Genomic DNA, 20082 nt, shown 5'->3' with positions numbered 1-20082 from the left:
TGCAGGGGCATCTCAGGTCTTGGAACCCACTCCTCCCTTTCCCAAAGGCCTGGTCGGAGGACCAAGCAGCTAGTTCTCAAAGGTCCAGATGAGGTCAGTGATCATCTTGTGGCGAGTGACCTGAAAAGGTCCTGGCAGACTGGGAGGTGACAGCATGCGGATGGTCCAGGCGCGCGTCGAGAGGGAGGTGTGGGAAGTGGCCTCCAGGAGTCAGGAGTCGGGCTGAGGGTCATGAGAGCCGGGAAGATGCGGCCCGAACGCTCGGATCTCACGCCCGCCCATCCACCCGCCCGCCGGGAGCCCGGGCTCTGATCGGCCTGCGCGACAGCACCCCAGCACCCGATACCTACGCTCAGCGGCCCCGCGATCACGCGCGGTCCCACCTCCCGCCTCTAGAGGCTCGGCGATGACGTGCGAGTGTGACGCGACGCCAGTGGCGCGGCGGCCGCTCTGGCGCGCAATGGTGACGTCAGTGGCATGGCGGCCACCGTGGCGGCACCGGAGCCCTGGAGGGCCGTGGCTCCGCGGAAGAAGCGCTCAGCGGGGAGGCGGCCGAGGCGGGACGAGGGGCGTGTCCGCGGGCCCCAAACCGAGCCGGAACCGGAGCCGGAGCCGGACGGCGAGGCTGTGCTGCGCCGCCTGCGGGAGGCCGAGTGAGTGCAGCGCGTAGAGGCCACTCCAACCGGAAAGTGGGTGTGCCAACCCTCTGGGGAATGCTGAGCTCCCGTCTGATTGCACTGTAGCAGGCGCTCGATGAAGCTGCCATTTCCGTTACTGCAGTTACGACAGCTTGGCATTCTGTGCCTCTGTTTGCCGTTTTTGAGATTGAGGTGGAAACATTACGTAGGGTTGCTCAGAGCATTAGATGATGTGTTGGCCATAAAGCACTTCCTGGTACCTGATAGCTCCAGGGCCCGAATTTAGTGTTCGTGTCATACCCTGTATTGATTGTTTTCTTTAGTTGGTTTTTGGTTTTATATATTTGAGGTTGAGTCGGGCATATGTCACGGTGAATATGTGGAGCTTAGAGGACTATTCCTCCCACTGCATGGGTTAGGATGATCAAATTTAGGTTGTCCGGCTTGGTGGCAAGGGCCTTCACCTTGTGAGCCACCTTCCCAGCTTTGGTTTTGTGTTTTGTGAGACAGGATCTCATATTATAGCTTAGGCTAGCCCAGCAGGCCTGGAACTGGAGGAGATTCTGCCTCTGTCTCTCCTAATGCTGCAGTTACAGGTGTGGACCACACCCCACATTGGTTAATGCTATTGTAAATCGAGGTTGCAACGTGAGCACAGTTGTCAACATTGGTATCAGTGGTTTACTGAGCAACAGCTGTGTGCACAGACTATTGCATCCTACACACTTCACAGCTCCATTAGGATCTTGGACACTCAAAGAGACATCCAAAGATCATTGTTGCAGGCCCAGGCCTTGGTGAATCAAACCCCATGCTTCTACCCCTCCGTTGCTCTGTACTTTCCTCCTCAACCATCTCCCCACATCTTGGACTGTGCCTTCTTACAGGACACATAGTCAGTGCCCACCATACACAGGCTACTCTGTGTTCTTGCCTTTTCTGGTTGTGATCTTAAAGAGCTAAATTACAGATTTGGGTGGCATTTCAGATGGGTCAGAATACTATGACGAGCGTGCCACGTTAGACTCAAAAAACAGTGGTGACCCAGAAGTTATCTCTGAACAGAAATTACTGGCTGTGGCTGAGGGGGCAAATAGAAGCAAGCAGGAAATCTCCAGTCTCTGAAGATCAGGGAGATGAAGGGGCCTGGGGCCTGAAGAATACTCAAGGCACTCACTAGATAGTCAGTGTTTCCTCAGCTTCTTCAGAATCTCTCAGAGTTACCCACTTCTCCCAGCACCCCTACTGGGATGTGGTTATCACTCCTGACTCCTGAGCATAGAGACTCTGACCCAGAACTATCTATAATTTTCAAATTATATGTATTATATTTGCTTTAATGTATTAGGTTCTTTCCCTTGTGAGGAACATAGATCACCTCAGGGCAGGTGGGCTTCTTTCCTCATTGTGTTCCCTAAAGACGATCTCAGAGTGTTTTAATTCACTGTTGATTGCTTTGCCCTAGGTGGTAGAAAGCAGTTGACTTGAATAAACCCAACCCTTGGACTTTCTCTTTGAGTTTCCCTTTAGGATTAGTTATAAGGGGAAAACAGTTTCTTGAGTGCCTGCTGGGTAGCTCACTTAGTCCCCCCTGCTAATTACAGTCTTGAGAGAAGGAAACTGAATTTTCAGAAAGGTTGTATTCAATGACTTCCTAGTAGCTATTGAACTGCATCTCTGCCAGGCCAAAGATGCAGAACAGACCCAGACCATCCCTGGGAAACCAGGACCAGAGCCTCTACATGAAGGCCTTTTTTTTTTTTTTTTTTTTATCTTGGCAGTCTGCATCCATGCCATGGGCAAGTCACTCAGTAAGGGCTAGCTCTGCATAGCCCTTAGACGGTCCTACATCCTCCATGTAGGTTCATGGTCAGGGCTAGGATGGCCTAAAAGAGACAGATGACCTTCCCATTTCTTCTCAGGGAGGATCTTCAAATCTCTGATTTCTGCAGTTCAGCGCTGGGTGAGTACATCTGGCATGGGTGGTGACATGGGAGTGGAAGGTGGGCAAAGGGCATTCTTCACTGAAGGGTGTTTTGCTCCACAGCCTTACTTTGGCACTTAGCTAAATCTGAAGTGAAGATGGTAGTGTATGTATCCTGCGATTTATAAATCCTGTAGTTATGAGAATTAAATAAGGTGATAATTGCTTGGCTGTCACGCCAAAGGCAATAAATGTCATAATCAGGATGGCTAAATTTTATTTTTATCCTGCTTTTTCCTTAACATTACAGGGCAGACCTTCCCCCTTGCAGTTATGTCCTTAATACAGTGTGTGCCAGCATGATTCTTAGTGAAAGACAGACTGTCTTTACACTTTGTATCAGAAGCTCCCATTTTAATCACTCAGTGCGTCTCATCTGCAGGCTGCATTCCCCAGAGTTGGATTGTTAAATATAAAGCAGTATCAACCTACTATCTAAGAATGTTTCAGGGTTCTCTTCCCAGCAAGGACATAGATGGTTTCTTGTACAGCCTTACGTCACCTGGGGAACCTGTACAGAGATAGCTTTACCACCTTGGTGATTGAAAGCAGCTTGCTCAGTGCAGGGAGAAATAGCGTCTTTTGTTTTTGATTTAGGGATGGTAACCTAAAAGGAGGGCCAGGAGGTGGTGGAGACAGTGGTTTTGAACTTAGCCACTCAATTCCCTTTTTAGAGGCCATCCACATCCTGCACACTGCTTCCTGACACTCAGCACAAATGTCTCAGTCACATGGTTTTAGATGTAAACCTTTTATATCTAAAGCTCTTACTTAATTTTGGAGCAGTTGAGTTCAGGATCTCACCTTCAGTGGCCTGGACATAGGTCTCAGGCAGCTTTGCTCTGGGTGTTGAGACCTGTGTTGTCCATGCTCTGACCACATTTGGGGAAATGATCTTTCAGAAACCATCACCCAGTGTCTTAGAAAACAGCTGGAGCAACTGCAGGGCCTAACAGAAGCCCTTCAAATACTGAAGCTCAGCTCCTCACCTGGTGGGTCGGGAGAGCCTCCAGTCACGAGCCCCTTCCCCGTGACATGTGTGTGCTATGGCCTCGGGAACTTTGCCTCCTGCGCCACTGCCCGGAGTCAGCTTGCTTTCATGCTTCTCTTCCTGGAGAAGTGCCAGGTGAGCTTTGTCATCTCCTGCCCCTGGCATGGTGGCGGTGTGCCTGAACTAAAGCAGCCCTCTTCCCATCCAGATCCCCAGAGGCCACTGCTGGGTCTATGACCCTCTGTTCAGCCGCACTGAAGTTTCAGTGCTCACTGCCCTCGGTGTGACTGTCCTAAGTGAAAATGAGGTAGGTGCTCTCCTCATACCCCCCACCTCTGCCACTGGACAGGCTTTCTGTGACTCCGTGCCTCACCTAGAGCCTGTGGAGGAAGCCCAGTAGTCAGTTTCCATTTTAGGCTGTTCTACCCATCGTGAAAACTTGAATCAGTACCGTGAACTCTTGTGTTAGGTTTGCAAAACCCTTAAGTCCAGGGCTGGAGAGACGGCTCAGCTGTTCAGAGCACTGACTGCTCTTAAGATTCCCAACACCTGCTGGGCAGTGGCAGCGCATGCCTTTAATCCCAGCACTTGGGAGGCAGAGGCACGTGGATCTCTGTGAGTCTGAGGCCAGCTTGGTCTACAAGAGCTAGTTCCAGAACAGGATCCAAAGCTACAGAGAAACCCTGCCTTGAAAAAGAAAAAAAAAAGAAAGAAAAGAAAGAAGGGAGGAAAGGAGAGAGAGAAGAGGGGAAGGAAAGAAAGAAAAACACTGGTTTAGAGGCTCACAACCATTGTAACTTTAATTCCAGGGGACTTGATGCCCTTCTGGCCCTTGCAGGCACCAGGCACACTCATGGTGCACAGACATGTGAACATAACAATAAAACATGTAAAAAATTGAAAACAAACCGCAATAACAAAAGCACAGAGGTGGAACCTTGTAGGTTCTGTTGGGGTTGTATGTGGGTTCTGGGAATCTGGCATGGTTGGATGACAAACACCTTTACCCTGCCAGAAAGGGCTTTGACAGGGTCTCTGGAGCCCAGGACGGCCTCCTCAGCCTCAGGACCCTGCTGCTTGAGCAGTGAGGTCCTACAACACTCACTTCAGACCAGCCTTTGAGAGCTGGCTTTGTACAGAGAAGAGCAAATGAGTGAGGTCTGAGGCACCTATAACCTGCAGGGACCAAGTCCAGGAGCAGGGTTGGCTTGTGTACTGAGAGCCACAAGGGCTGTGTCCAAGCCTACAAGCAGCTCCTGTGGAGGCAACCACAGGAAACCAGCATGCTCATGCCTGACCAAAGGGAAGCTGCAGGGGGAGGAGCGGAGAGGGAGGAATGGCCAGTTGACAGAAGAGGTGATGAGGATCACCTGTGGCCCAATGTGATGAGGATCTGCAGTGATACATAGAAGACTCTGGAATGTAGGACATGGGGACAGTCATCACATGGAATACAGTGAGCTCGGGTTCCTTTCCTGTACAGCCACCCAGCTTACATTTACAATAATGAAGCCGTGCCACAGATGAGGTAGGGTTTGCACTCAGCTCCTTAGCACCCATTCTGCTACCGCTTCCACAGGAAGGCAAGCGCAGTGTCCAAGGCCGGCCCACTGTCTTCTACATGCCACACTGTGGTACAGCTCTATACAACAATCTGCTGTGGAGCAACTGGTCCGTAGATGCCCTTTCCAGGGTGCTCATCATTGGGAACAGTTTCCGAGGCCTCAAGGAAAGGTAAGCCATTGTGAACGTCAGACCCTACTGCAGGCAGAAGGGCTTCCCCACGAGGACCTGGATGAAAGGTTTAAGGCAGATGTCTAACCCTGGGTCCAGCTTAAAGCACTTAAGGAGTCTGCGAAGAATATCCAATTCTGGGGACAGTGTGTTTGAGCAACCTTGCTTTCTAAGTATGAAGACCACACTCTTGATGTTTCACAGCGCCGGTCCGTGCTGTCCTCCTCCCTGAAACTGCTTATTGGGGCATCTCATTCCACACCCCACAACCCTTTCTGAATTCATCTTATTTTTCTACCCGTTACAACTTGAAAGAACCATCCATATACTTCCTAATTATGTATATATTTTTTTTATTTCTAGGTTGTTGACAAGGATTCTGCAGAAAAATTATCCCTACATCGCAAAGGTGTCTGACAGAATAGTTGGGTAGGGGGTGGGTGCAAAGCCACACTACCATTGATGTTTCTGAGCACACAAAGCATGATGTACTGGCAGGGGCTCTCCCCTAGAACCAGTCAGAACCCAATTCCCTTCATTCTCAGGGTGAGTCCAGCATTTCCATGGCCTTTGGGATTAAAAAGCATCGAAATGTAAATCCCCATTTCTTAGTTTTCAAAAGGACAATGGGGTGGCCAGGTGAAGGGAAAAGTACACCAGGAGAGTAGGGTCATGCCTAATGCCTGTGTCTGGACCCTCTACTCAGATTCTGAAAAGCCTGGAGGAGTTCCCACTGCCACAGACTCCACGCTACATGGACACCTTTAACGACACCTCTGTTCACTGGTTCCCTCTACTGAAGCTGGAGGGACTGCCCAGGGACCTTTGGGCATCTCGGGAAGAGCCTGATTACCAGGACTGCGAGGACCTAGAGATCATCAGAAAACAGACAGACTCAGCTCAGCCAGTGTAGCAGGGCAGCTCCTGCCACCTGCGCCAGGAGCCAAGGTGCAGATCATGCCATCTCTGCCAAGCCAGGAATACAGCCCGGGCTGGTGACATCACATCACATCCTGCCCTGGTGGCTGGATTCCCAAATAGAGACATCATTTGTAAAGCCTGTTTAAAGTGTTGTTTATCCACGCCTGCCAGGTGTGGGCCATGGTGTCTACTTGGCCATGTCGATGAGGCTCTGCAGGGAGGTGGGCACCCAAGTCTTCTCGCCCTGCACGAACACCACGCCACGGTCGATGTAGATGACGATGCGGCCAAAGGTGTAGAGCTGCTTGCCCTCGTGCCGCTTGCCGATAACAGGCATGAACACGATGTTGTGCTCCTCCGCCTTGGTCTCAATGAGGTCCTTAAAGTTCATGGGCACAGAGCTGGCAGCCACACCGATGCCCCTCTGAGCCATGTTCTCAGCCTCACGGCGCTCCTGCATGGCCTCGTACTGGAAGTCCTTCCTGCGCTCCGTATGGGTGAGGTAGGCAATGTTCTCTCGTGCACCTGGCTGCATGTAGGCACCTTGAAAGAAGGGAGGACAGTGAGAGGTTACCCCTGGTATGCAGAACCCAACATGCATCACAATGACACAGTATATCCTCTGCTTTAAGAACCCAGGCACTAACACATGATCACTGCATGCTTGGGAAGAGACAGTATCACAAAATTGGTCCAGAAATTGTAGCTAATACCAGAAGCAAACTTGTCAGTATCAGATGAGATGTGGACAGACTGGACTCAGAGGTGGCCCCCTAAAATCCTGTAGTCAGACCCACTCCTGTCGACCTCTGTCACATAGTCTAGCATGGCCTATATACTGCTTCTACTTTCCCCTTACCCACAGAGGCCCCTGCCCTCAAAGAATGGAAATCGAGGGTTGGAGAGATGGTTCATTGGCTAGGAGTATGCATCATGCTCGTAGAGAATCCAGTTTGATTCCCAGCACTCATTTAAGATGGCCAAAACTATCTAACTCTAGATCACTGGGATCTGATACCCTCTCTGGCCTCCCCTGGCACTGCACTCGTGTATATAACACCCCCTCCAGACACATATATCAACACAAAAACTTAATTTTTTTTTTTAAAAAAGGAAACTATATTTAGGGAGCCAGAATGTGGCTACTTGAAGAATTACAGGGTCACCCAAATTTTAAGTTGTGATAGGTACAGGGGAAACATTCTGGGAACATGGTCTGGGAGGATGAGGTAGAGAGAGTTAAAGGAGATAGCAACTCCCATTCCAGCTGCCACCCCGGAGCCTCATAGCCCCCCACAGCACTGGACCGCCCCAGGATCTGAAACACAGCTAGGGGAGGTCCAGGCCTGTGTCAACATATAAAGCTAAGTGGCAATACCCTTGCTTCTGCTGTGAACCCCTTCAATCTACTTACAGCTCAGCAGTGTGACCTGTGTCACACTGCAACCCCGGGCCCCCACAAGCAATGATACACAAGGACCCACAGACATGAGTTCAGCTGTCTTGTAGCCCATGAAGTAGGGACCAATAGTGTCGAGCACAGAACATCGCTCAAAGGGGAGCAACTACCAAGTGCTGTCTGTGCAGAGCACTGCGGGAAGGCTGCCTGGAGTCAGACCCACTCCTGTCGGCCTCAGTCACAGGACAACACAGTGGGAGCTATAAGTAGCTGAATCCACTGGACACTGTCGAGGGGATGAAGTGATGCTTAGGGTGGCCTCACAGAAGACCAAAACGGAGTCAGTGTCATGCTTAGAAACCAGGGTCAGGATATCCCCAACATCCCGTACTCACCCACATTGGAGGACACAGCCCTGTTCATGATGTCAAGGGCTTCGTTGAACTTGTCCTTGACAGAGGGGTGTGCCAGCACCTGGTCTGAGAACATGGATTTCCAGCCCAGGTACCACTTGGTGATCTCCTCATAATTGGGGCTGTTACTGAGCCAGGAACACAGCACCTGCCATATGACACAGGACACTGAGCTGGTGGCCACAGCAGTGGGAACAGAGTGTCCCCAGGGGCCATTTGCTGTATTCAGTGCTGCTTCTCCCAGCAGCCCCCACTACAGGGCTCACGGAACTGTAGCATCTAGCAGTTACTAGTAGAATTGGAGCCAGCCTGTGGCCTACATGTGCTGAGCCTTAATCTCCACATCACCAGACATGTTCTGTGAGGACATGAGGTAAGGCAATATGCCTAGACAGCAATGGGCACTGAGGACCCTGGGGCTCTTACCACCCGACCCTGCCACCCTGGACCACACAGTGCACCTGAAGCCACTTGGGGAAGAAATGCTTCTCCAGCAGCCCCACCAGGCTGGAGACAGAAATCATCCCTTCCCAGTCCATCACCCAGTAGAAGGCGTCCATATGCTGCTGGTGGGGGTTGATGACGAGCTCACCCAGGCACATGCCTGCAAGAGAGATGGTCCCTGGCTCAGCTTTCGCAGTGGCAAAGCCATGAAAGCACACAGTGCTATCCAGCAAAGTCTTCAGTCTCAGGTCTGCTCCTCCCTTCTACCCTGTGATTTGCAAGCATTTAAGAGGCCAGTGGCTTTCTGGTCTTGGCAAACAAACCAGCACCATCAGGAAAACCACAAGGCCCGGAGAGCCCAGAGTCACCACTGCAGACCTTGGTCACAGTGAAGAGACAGCAGAAGGCCCTGGTTCCATTCCCCTTCCATCTCTGCCCTAGCAGTCCACCTTTTGTGCTGGAACACTGAGTAAATCACACTTGGCCCACACGTCCCTATGTCCTTACCCAACTTGGGCACAATGTTCCTGAGCATGAAGGCCTCCCAGGACCCAGGAGTGAGGACCTCTTTCCAGGGCTGCAAGATGAGCTTGGCTGAGGCATCGCTGGGGTGCCACTTCTGCAGCGCGCTGGACAGCTTGCTGCGGACCGGGGAGTAAAGAGGCTCCAGGCGGGCCTGCATGAGGGGCAGCCACGGATGGATCCATGAATGGATGGGAACGGTGTCTGTCAAAGGGTTCCAGTTGTCCACCTGCAAGATGAATGGAGAAGGATGAGCAATGCAGTCGTAGACAGTGCGTGACACACAGTGCTGTCCTTAGGAAAGAAGCGTGCATCCCGACCAAGGTCCACAGTCCTCGATGTGTGTGTGGAGGGCAAGATCCACCATGGAGGCAAATGGCAGGGACAGAAGCTGCTAGGCGGGCATTTTGTACTCTAGGTCCCTCCAGAAGAAAAACAAACACTCATACCACCAACCCAAACCTCAGCATGGCTCAAGTTCACCAAAGGTACTGGGGAAATGAATTCCCTTTAGAGGAAGGCAGGAAGGGAGTACTCCGGAAAAGGCTAGAATTAATACTGTAGGACACTAGCGTGTTAATGGAGCCCTTCTGTCCCTGGAGTCTGGTGGTATAAGCTGTAAGAGACGCTGTGTGAGAGCTCTGTCCTACCTCCTTCTGCAGCTTGGGGAAGATGAGCTGGTCCAGGATATTGTCCAGGATCCACACAGGGATGATGGGTGCCCAGCTGTCCAGGAAGTCCACCATCGGGTCACAGTTCCTAGGTTGCCACTGGGCAACAACATTCCGAACAAAAGGCATCCAAACCTCCCACATGAGCCTGTGAGAACCAAGGGCAGCTGGTCAGCAGTGTAGGCTTCAAAGTGCTCAAAGTGTGCCACCCCAAAGACTCCCACAAGAAACTTCAGGCCAGTCCCTACAAGGGCTCCCGTGATGTCCTGGCTCTGCGCCTTGGGCTCCTCAGTGGTGCCATACGGGCTAATGATGTCAGCACATGGTATGAGGTACTTTCCCACCAAGAGCTCTGTCCACCGCACCTCACACTTGGGAGTCACGGTTTGAATGTCCCCTCCTGAGATAGCTCCGCCCTCTCCACGCCTGCCTCAGTCTTGGTTCTCACTACTGCCCTGCACTGTGTTCACTCGTCTGCCACCTGCCTTTCCAGACTGTGGGTGAAAGTATCTCATGGTCCTCCCAGGGTCAGCCCGGCTCCTGGAAACTCAGGACATGCAATAGACATTTGAGTGAGCATGTCCTCACCCCAGAGCAGTGCCATATGGAGCAGAGTCAATAGAAGCCCAAATGGCTATCATCCAGCCTTGAGCAGAATTCCTGCTCCTCGGGGAGGCAAGGGGGTGCAGTGAGGTTGTAGGTGGGGCCCCGGCACCTGTGGAAGGCGTCTGAAGACAGGTCCTGGCTGCTGTGAGACAGAAGCTGGTCATTCTCCAGGAGGCTCTTCCACTTGGAGATGATCTGAGTACCATAGCTGCCATCCTGCAGAGCACTGACATCAGACCTTCCCGCCTCAGTAACAATGCCCCTCACCAAGCTGCAGGCTGCACCCGAGCTCACCTCAAGGGGGTGCCAGTCCTTGAAGTACTCCTTCACAAGCGGGTAGACGATGGCCACAGCAAGGTCTGCACGGTCCGCCAGGCGATACTCCTCATAGTACTTGTCCTGCAGCATCTCAAAGATGCGGGCACACTCATCCAGGGTGAGGGGGTCGGTGCCATGAGGCTGCATGCGGCGCTCACACTCCTCCACCAGGGCCAGCACTTTGCTGAGGTTGGAGATGACACGCTCCTCATGTGCTAGGACCTCCGCAGTCTTCTCAAGCTCATGCGACAGGCTGACCACCATGTCCCGCTCATACTGCAGCTGCCGGTCACTCTGGATGATCTCCTGCTCCGTGCGCTCAATGAGCAGCTGCAGGTTGTGCTCCAGTTCAGGAAGTGCAAAGCCCGGCACCTTGGCTTCCTTGCCAGCTGTGGGAGGCAGCTGCGCCAGCAACGGCAGCCCTTCATCGGGGATGCTGTGCTTGTGGCTGATCTGGCTGTAACTGTAGTACACCTTCTGCTCCCGGCCTGTCATGTCAATAACCTTGGGAAAAGTGGCAGGTTGCCATCTGTTAGCCTCTACTGAGCAGGGAAGACAGGAGGCTGGCCAAGTGTCAAGAGCCCTGCTCATGGCCAGAGCTGCCTACCACAGGCCTAAGCTCTCACACCTACACCACCTCACACTGAACCATGACAGACAGCTGCCACCAATGCTGTCTAGCTACTCGGAAAGTGACAGCAATACCACGCACGAGTCCATCATAGAAGGGGAGACCTTTCCCCCATCGCAGCTGTCCCAAACCTCTCACTTCATTCAGAACTACAACAAGCCTGACGCCAGTGGCCAGTCAGAACCCTTAGTCAAAAGTCCTTACAGGACAGGTCTTTCTCCTGGCTCCCCGTCAATCAGCACACCTTCTCTACCTGCTTGCTGTACTCTCGGGAGCCCTCTCCTGGGTCTCAAACAGAGCAAAGTTTACCTACAAATGTATCTGCAGAGGACCGAAAACAAACCAAAGGAAGCAGCAGGTTGGGCAGAGGCTCAGGGTTAGGAGCTGTGCTCACTATAATGGTCTGAATGGGGAGGTGGCTGTTTTGCAGGGCATGGGGTGGAAGGCAGGGCCTGACGTGCTCTGTGCTAGCGGAGTATTTCCTGCTAGAAGCATTACTGATTCACTGGGCATGAGCTCCAGACAGACAGGAGCGCTGTGTGCTTGCCTTGGCCACTGTTGTGCCATGAAAGGGCAGAAGCAGTCAGAATGGAGAAGCTGTCATGCACTAGAATCCCAGCATCAGGTGTGAGGAGGACTGAGCATCTCTAGGTCAGCCTGGGTTACATGGCGAGATTCTGTTTTAGAAAGGAGAAAGGAACTCCACCCCCCCCCCCACACACACCAGTGGAAAGGAGAAAGGGACACACAGCCATGATGGACAGGGAACCAATGTGAAGCCCTCATACCTTGACCTGAGACAGCTCCTTCTGAGGCGCTGTGAGCTTCTTACTGATCCTGCCCTTGGCCTTCAGCTCCTCCACAGTCTTATAAGAGTACTTCGGCTTCTTCTTGCACCCGCTGGGGTCTTTCCTCCACTGACTCAGCTCCTTCTGAAACTCCTGAGGCAGAGGGATGCAAAAAATGACAACAGGAGGGGCCTCTTCCACAGCAGCCAGGACCAAGGCCCTTAGCATGCCTGGAGCCACCAAGCGCCATTTCCCAACACCCTTGTGGAGTAGTAGTGGTAGTGAGATGCCAAGGCAGGTGCCCGGAGGGCAGGCGAAGCTCTGCTGGTCCTCAATGACTCAGGCAGAACTTAGACAAAGGATTAGGAAGCAAAGGTGAGCAGAGGCCACGCACGAGACCACGGCCACCCTACAGTCAGTCCCGTGACCGCCGTTTTATTCTTCACCCTACAGTCAGTCCCGTGACCGCCGTTTTATTCTTCACGCTGCTTTAAACTGCATTTCTTTCAAGTACCTGGACTCGCAGCTGTTCATGAATCATGGCGCCCAGTCTCACACAGGGCCATCTCGAGGCTAAGCGAAATGTACTCTACAGTGAGACCACCACACAGCTGCACGCCAGTTTCCACCCTGTCCCGCCTCACAGCTGCCCGCCTCACACACACCTAAGCCTCCGACACCATGATGCTATTGGCTGCACAGAGCCCCCAGCTGGGCCTGCCATGTAAGCATGTGTGTGGTGACACCCAAAGGCCATCAGGATGCACAGCCCAGAACAGCTGACTGGAATGGCCCAGCCACGAGTCATCCACGCAGTTGCCTTCCCATTACCTCTTCAGCCTCCTCTTCTGAGTCGGCCACGGGGAAGTCCTGCAGAGACTGAGTGGTCCTCTCCGAGCCGTAGGCCCCCACAGCTCCTTTGCCTTTTCTCTGTTTGGCTTCAATGGGGTTGATGATACCTGAGCAAGAATAGGTAAGAAACAGAAAGATTTTTCAGATCTTGGCAACCTAAGTGAAAAAACCACTAAGAGCAGGCTTCCTGCCACTCACCCCACAGCAAACCACTACTCAGGATAGGACAGCACCACCCGTCCCTGTGCTCAGGACAGTGCCACAAGCACTGGAACTTGCAGAGTGAGATCACTTGCAAACTTGGAAACTGTAGATGAGTGGGAAAAGACCACTGCCGAGGATTCAGTCCTATGCACTGCCCACTGCCAGCATTCAGAAGCCTTTGTGGCCAGTAGCTCAGGACACTGACTGGCTGAAGGACAGCTGTGGGCTGGAAGGGGCTCACACTGCCTGCAATTAACTTTTTTTCCTTTGATTTTTCAAGACAGGGTTTCTCTGATAAACAGCCCTGGCTGTCTTGGAACTAGCTCTTGTAAACCAGGCTGGCCTTGAACTCAGAGATCAGTCTGTCTCTGCCTCCCAGAGTGTTGGGATTAAAGGCGTGCACCACCAGTACCCAGCTACCTGCAATAACTTTTATAACATGGCGAAGCCCTGGAAATAAGCAATACAGCATTTTCATGAGGATTCCTGCTCCTCCCCAGGTTTGTCTTCCACTTCCCCATTCAGCACCACTGAAACCTCGCTGATGCTCTGCTAGTCTCTCCCCAGTACGTGCTCAGCACTCCCTGAGATGAGTGTGGCCCTGCCTAGAAATTACACTGGACACAGTTCCTGCTGGAAAAGGCCAAGTTCTTGCTCCTCATGGCTCTGGCTCAAGGTGATGAATTGTGTGTGCCAAGGGCTGTTTCTCAATGAGGCTGGTATGGGGACCAACACAGTTCTGATGAGCCTGCGGCAGACACATCCTCAGTTGGTGAAGGCTGCCATGCTGCTCGCTGACCTACCTGACACCCAGATGTTGACTGAGAACAAAAACCACAGAAGCGGGGATTGCAGAGCTGAGCCTTCAGAGCTCAGGTGGGCTCACATACATGACCGCCTGGCAGGCCGCCGGGGAGCTGAGGACACTGCTGCAGAAGACCTCACACAGCCCCAGAGGCAGCCATGAAGCAGCCAAACTCCTGCCAAGCAAAACCTAGAGTTCTTGGTGAAACTGTCTGACTTTAAAATACTAGCATTTATTTCAGCCAGTTTAGATCCTAACACTCCCCTTCCCACTTCAGTAACTGAATCAAGGTTCTGAGAAAGTCAGGAAAGTCAGGAGCACAAGTGGCCCACACTGCCAAACCCAGTTGTAGAGTTAGCCGCTATTTTATTTGGTTCTGAGTTCAAGTATCCTGCCCAGGACCTGATCCGCCAAGATCACTCCATACTTGACAGGCTTCCTCAAGGGGACAGGCAGAGGAGGTGAGCCCACCCTATACCTCCCCTCACCACATTCCGCTTGGGCCACAGCCTCACCTTGTGCATTCTTTCCCAGGCCCCGTCCAGGGACATAGCCCATCTTCTGCAGCAGTTTCTGCCCGATCCCCTTCGTGTGTCTCTCCCAGCTGCCAAAGTCCATGAAGGACTTGGTTCCTCCAGCAAAGCCTTTCTGGCTGGGCTTAAAATTGCCACCCTGCACAGAAGGCCAAAGGAGCATGGGTGAGAGAGAAACACAGAACAATACAAGGAAGTTCACGCCAACGAGAGAGCAGCCTGCAGCCACAATGCATCATGAAAAGCTGTGAGTGGACCAAAATCACATCAGGGACACAGACCAGGAAAGAGAATCAGGACCCGTGGGGGGCAGCATACACATGGTGCCTGCTGGGCTCCCTGCCAAGGAAGCCTCTGTAGTGGTAACCTCTGCTGGGTGCCACTGCCTAAAAACCTACCGTTTTTAACTTCTTTGGTCCTAAATCCTTTGGAAAATCCTCCTGCTTCGCAGGCTTCTCGTCATCATCAGAGTCGTCAGAGTCCCCTTCCTCAGCTGCCCCTTTCTTGAGCCCCGCACTGATGAAGTTAACGGGTGCAGAATAGTCTCGGGCCCTGCAAACAGACACAAATCCCCCACATCTGTTGAGAACACCTCTGCAGCACTCGGTCCTAGAAACTGCTCACAAGAGAACTCATTAGGGAGAGAGGCCCTCATGGGATCCACTTTAAAATATAATACATTTATTTTGCTCAAACACGAAAAGGGACTCAAAACTGGCTGCCAGTAATCTCATGTTTAACAGTTAAAAAACATTATGTCTGTGTGGTTACACACACGACTGTGTGGGTGTCCAAGAAGCCAAAAGCATAGCTCCCCCAAAGCTGGAATTATAGGCAGTTGTGAGCTGAAAAGCAGGGGGCCAAACTCAAGTCTTCAAGAGCAGTATTTGATCTTAATTGCTGGCTCATCTTCTAGTCCACATTTAACATTTATGGGGTCTCACAATTCCAATCTGTAGCTGAAGATTTGTCATTGTCAACTGAGTTGATTATAAATTCAAAATATATATAATATCTTACTTCCCTTTGACACTTTTTTTTAAAGATTTATTTATTATGTACACAGTGGTCAGCTTCCATGTATGCCTGCAGGCCAGAAGAAGGCACCAGATCTCATTACAGATGGTTGTGAGCCACCATGTGGTTGCTGGGAATTGAACTCAGGACCTCCGGAAGAGCAGTCAGTGCTCTTAACCTCTGAGCCATCTCTCCAGCCCCCCCCCCCTTTGACACTTTTAAAAATGTTGGGGCCACATGTGCCTCGGCAAGCATGTGAAGGTCAGGGCAACTTTGTGGAGTGGTTCTCCCTCTTCATCTTCTACGCAGCACCTGGTAATTGAACTTGGCCTGCCAGGCTTGTGTGGCAGTGGCAAACACCTTTACTTGCTGAGCAGCCCACTGGGCCCCTTACAACTGAGGACTGATTGTGCTGTAGAGCGGTAGAGCTCGCACCCAGCATGCATGCGGTCCTCGGCCCCGCTCCCAGCAGAGCACACACCCAGCACTTGTTTTAGATACCACTTCAAGTGTTAAAAAAAATCAAACAGGACCAAAAAAATTCAGATAGATAAAAATCCTAGCTGGGCGGTGGTCGCATATATCATTAATCCCTACACTCGGGAAGTAGAGGAAGCCAACCTGGTCTACAGAACAAGTTCCAGGAGAGCCAAGGCTACACAAGGAAACCCTGTTGGGATGGGGGTGGGTCTAAGTAAAATTAATAGGAAATTCTGAATTTAATCAAATGTGGGGACACATGATTTTTTTCTTTTCTTGTGAGACATTGTCTTACTAAAGAACCCAGTCCCCTGTGGACCCAATCTCTTTCCACCTTCGTTTCAGTATTCTCCAACGTGAACCTTCCCTAACCTCCCTATCCTTTAAGACCTGTGACAATGCTCCTTGACCAGGGCCTGATTCCAAAGCTGCCAGGCCTGTGGTTGGTTAGCATGCCTCTATCCATAAGTAGCTGTACCTCCATCACACAGTAATTGCTGAAGAGGAACATACCACCCCAGCTCTACAACACAGCAAGAGGCTGTAGCTACAGGACTCAATATGGCCAGAAGACACACCTGGGGTGCCTACCCATCCTCTAGAGCCCAGCAGACAGTACCGTTTTCCTCCAAAGCTGGGCCTCTCCTCGTCCGAGTCACGCTCAGCCCACACCCCATAGGTGGCCTCCTCCTTGGTCTGCCAGTGACGCTGCCGGTTGGGATTGAACTCATTCTGCAGATCCCAATCTGTGATCTCAAAGTTCTCACGCTCGTCATCGTCATCATCCAGGTGGCCTTCCCCATCCCGGTACAAGTGGGACAGTGACATGGCGGGTCACTAGAGGAAAGGGGGCAGACAATAAGAGCACTGTAAAACCTGGGCCAGCAGAAGATCCTCAGGAATCTCTATTCCTGTTTCCTCCAAAGCAAAGTCCCTTAGTCTCACGCTACTACTCAATAAAGTAGCCATAAAACACAGGACAAAGTTACCAGCTCCGCAACAAGTGAAAGAAGGCCCAGCAGTCCACACAGGTCTAACAGCCCATGCTGCCTCGGCTTTGTCAGAGTCAAACATCACACACAAGTGTCACAGGAAGTAACAGCTCTACGTTCTTACCTCAGAAACTGGGTGTCCACCTCGGCCTTTTCGGGTCCCCAGGAAAGAGTTATTTCTAGCAGAATCGGGTTCTCATGGAAACTTCAAAACGTTTTCTGAGATACTGTTTCATGAGACTGAACGACCAGTGCAACACTCAGGTTTTCTCTCCCAGGGCTGAGCCAGTGCAACACTCAGGTTTTCTCTCCCAGGGCTGAGCCAGTGCAACACTCAGGTTTTCTCTCCCAGGGCTGAGCAGCTTCTGAGGCACTGGAAGGCTGCGGCCTTTATGACTGACACTTCACAGCTGCACCTAGAGAGCGTGGGATAAACAGACAGTTCTACCCACGAATCTACTCAGCCACCTCTCTAACTGTATCGGTGGCTGTGGTCTGTTCAGAAGGCGTTTGTAAGGGCTGATTAAGGGGGCACTGTAGAAAAGACTTCCCCTCCCCCAGCACTCGGGAGACAGAGGCAGGTCAGTCTCTATAAATTCAAAGCCAGCTTGGTCTACATAGGGAGTCCTAGGCCAGCCAGGACTACACAGTGAGGCGTGAATTTAAAAGAGCAACAAAAGCTGAGCTCCCAATAGGTGCTTTAAAAACAGCATCCTTGCCAGGCATGGTGGCTACACAGAGAAACTCTGTCAGAAATGAAAGGAAGGAGAGAGGAACAGAGGGAGACAGGGAGGGAGGATGGATTGTGAAAATCAGAAACACTTAAAGCCTAAGTTCAAAGCCCACCTCTACCAGAGCCTCTGCGTGGTTATCACATGCGTAGATACCACATACAAAACTCCAGCACGGTACACTGCACATTAACTTCCTCACTGCGTGACGCCACCGGGTTCAGCTGCACCACTGACAGTGGTCTTCCGAACAGCGAGATCTGGGCTTCCTCTGGCAGGATGTAACTGCTTAGCAGTTACAAATGTCTCCTCGCTCTTCCTCACTATGCACCAGTTAACTCAACAGGTTCCAAACTCAGCTACGTGTGCACATTGAATGCAAAGTTCTCAATGGAGGCCCTAGACCCACGGGATTACAAAACCGTCGTCTCCCTAACAGAGAGACGGTAAAAAGCCCACAGCGGTCAGGAGACGCTCAGAACACGAGCGCCCTGGGGCTGGCTTTTCAGTGGGACGCGGGCAGGTCCCAGGACCGCAGCGGGCAGGGCTGGAGACCGGGGCGCGGGGAAGCGATGGAGCCGCCGCCGCGGAGGCTCAGCCCGCGCTCCCGGGACGCCATCCCGACCCCGTCCACTCACCTCGTTCAGCGATTGCGGTACACACAGGTTTCATCCACAGGCGGAAAACCTTTGAGGAGTCCTCCAGCCGAAACCCGGATGTAGCCCTGCTGGCGCGCCGGAATGACGTCACCCAGCGGTGGAAATGATGCGTTGTTGTCCCGGCAGCGACTTTGCACCAGGAGGGGGCGGGTCTGCGTAACGGAAAGACTAGTAAATCCCGTCCGCGCTGCTTCCGGTTCCACCCGAACTGAGGCTTATTAGACTTCGGGGCCAAGGGTACGCTATTGTCAGGCTATGATGCAATGATTCCAAGAAAATCGCTGCGGACGAGAACCGCCGGGTCCAGACTATCTGAACCAATGTCACGGGACCCTGAATAATTAAAATGTCCTCAGGACTCCATGTCGCCAAAAGGAAAGTCGAAGGGCCTAACCCTAGAATATCTGACCTCCTGGGAGATATTTCCCCGTGAGGATCCTCTCATCGCAGATTAAACAGCATGCATGCACGCTTCCTGGCTTTTGTCTCCTCTTTTCTGTAATGCTAGAAACAGAAAAGGCAGTGGAACCGAAGAACTTATCTCCAGGCAATTCTGGCCAGGCTGTAAATAAATCCATGTTCCTTTGCCAGCCACTGTTCCTGTTTTCTTCTGAAATATAATGATACTAAGACAGCAGATTTATTGACCTAAGTGCCTCGTTCTTGGCTCTTTCAGGACAAGCCAGCGTGGGGCCAGGACAGTTTAAGGAATGAATGGGCAGAAGGAGTGCCCAAGCCATCTCTCCAGGAAGCAGTTTTATTATTTTCCTCTCTGCTCTAGATATTTCTCTGTTGCTGTGATAAACAACTAGGGACAGACGGGGTGGGTTTTTTGTTTGTTTTGATTTTTCTTGACCCACCCCCCCAAGACAAGGTTTCTCAGTAGCTATGGAGCCAGTCCTGGAACTCGCTCTATAGAGCAGACTACTCCCAACTCACAGAGATCCATCCGCCTACCTCTGCCTCCCAAGTGCTAGGGTTAACGGCATGCGCCACCACTGCCCGGCTTGATTTGGTTTTCACTGTATAGCCTGACAGTTCTGGAACTCGCTCTGTAGACCAGGCTGACCTCAAACTCAGCTTGCCTCTGCACGGGATTAAAAGCCTATGCCACCATTGCCAGGCAAGAAGGAGCATATTTCATTTTATACTTTTCTAGGTTGTCGTCTATTTCAAGTTAAACAACGAGTTAGTTTTCTCTTATAAAGAGCTAAAAGGCTATTCGTGTCCTAGCGGAATTTTTGGTTGGTTTTTTGTTTTGTTTTGTTTTTGAGTTAAAAGGCCATGTCTTGGTGGATTTTTTGGTCGGGTTTTTTGTTTTGTTTTTTTAAAGATTTATTTATTTATTATGTATACAGTGTTCTGTCTGTCTGTATGCTTGAGGGCCAGAAGAGGGCACCAGATGTCATTACAGATAGCTGTGAGCCACCATGTGGTTGCTGGGAATTGAACTCAGGACCTCTGGAAGAACAATCAATGCTCTTAACCTCTGAGCCATCTCTCCAGCCCCTTGTTTTTGTTTTTTTAATGGTTGGTTTTATTTTTGCTTTTCCCTGCCATCTTGACACACACAAGAGTTATCAGGGATGGCCTGTAGGCAGATCTGTGGGATCATTTACTTGACTAATGATTGATGTTGGAGGGCCCAGCCCATTGTGGGTGGTGCCACCCCTGCTCTGGTGGTCTTGGGTGAGCATGGAGAGCCAGTCGATAAACAGTGTTCCTCCATGCCTTCTGCTTCATTTCTTG

General features: G+C 51.6%; 3 protein-coding genes across 9 annotated transcripts in view; 1 reads left to right on the top strand and 2 right to left on the bottom strand.

Moving 5' to 3' along the window:
- Hps4 (HPS4 biogenesis of lysosomal organelles complex 3 subunit 2) overlaps positions 1-481 on the bottom strand; it is a 31189-nt gene extending 30708 nt beyond the window's left edge. For 5 of the 6 annotated variants that reach the window (XM_087903690.1, XM_048450566.3, XM_087903693.1 and 2 more), the window contains exon 1: positions 351-481. The gene's annotated coding sequence lies outside the window, so the exon portion shown is untranslated. Of the gene's footprint in view, positions 1-120; positions 328-350 lie in introns of those variants that run through there. The other variant, XM_087903691.1, reaches the window with a different exon arrangement.
- On the top strand, positions 9-6404 carry Srrd (SRR1 domain containing). 2 transcript variants are annotated; one of them, XM_048450611.3, is made up of 7 exons: positions 9-93; positions 2561-2601; positions 3525-3748; positions 3822-3920; positions 5193-5347; positions 5711-5756; positions 6054-6404. In XM_048450611.3, exons 1-7 carry the CDS (start codon positions 89-91, stop codon positions 6258-6260), a joined length of 777 nt encoding a protein of 258 aa, XP_048306568.3. In that variant the 5' UTR covers positions 9-88; the 3' UTR covers positions 6261-6404. The 2 variants fall into 2 exon arrangements, with proteins under 2 accessions (XP_048306568.3, XP_048306574.3); XM_048450617.3 differs by lacking the exon at positions 9-93 and adding an exon at positions 478-653.
- On the bottom strand, positions 5684-18466 carry Tfip11 (tuftelin interacting protein 11). The gene is made up of 14 exons (XM_048450521.3): positions 18313-18466; positions 17068-17359; positions 16571-16788; positions 14853-15006; positions 14437-14593; positions 12892-13019; positions 12061-12213; positions 10618-11145; positions 10433-10539; positions 9697-9865; positions 9032-9275; positions 8542-8684; positions 8063-8228; positions 5684-6811 (listed from the first exon to the last, which is right to left on the bottom strand). The coding sequence occupies exons 3-14, from the start codon at positions 16777-16779 to the stop codon at positions 6456-6458; spliced, it is 2514 nt and encodes an 837-aa protein (XP_048306478.2). The 5' UTR covers positions 16780-16788; positions 17068-17359; positions 18313-18466; the 3' UTR covers positions 5684-6455.
- Positions 18467-20082: the final 1616 nt, after the last annotated feature.

Source organism: Myodes glareolus, chromosome 2 (assembly GCF_982192425.1).
Source record: "Myodes glareolus chromosome 2, mMyoGla1.1, whole genome shotgun sequence".
NCBI lineage: Eukaryota > Metazoa > Chordata > Mammalia > Rodentia > Cricetidae > Myodes > Myodes glareolus.
This window is presented reverse-complemented; position numbering and strand designations above follow the sequence as displayed.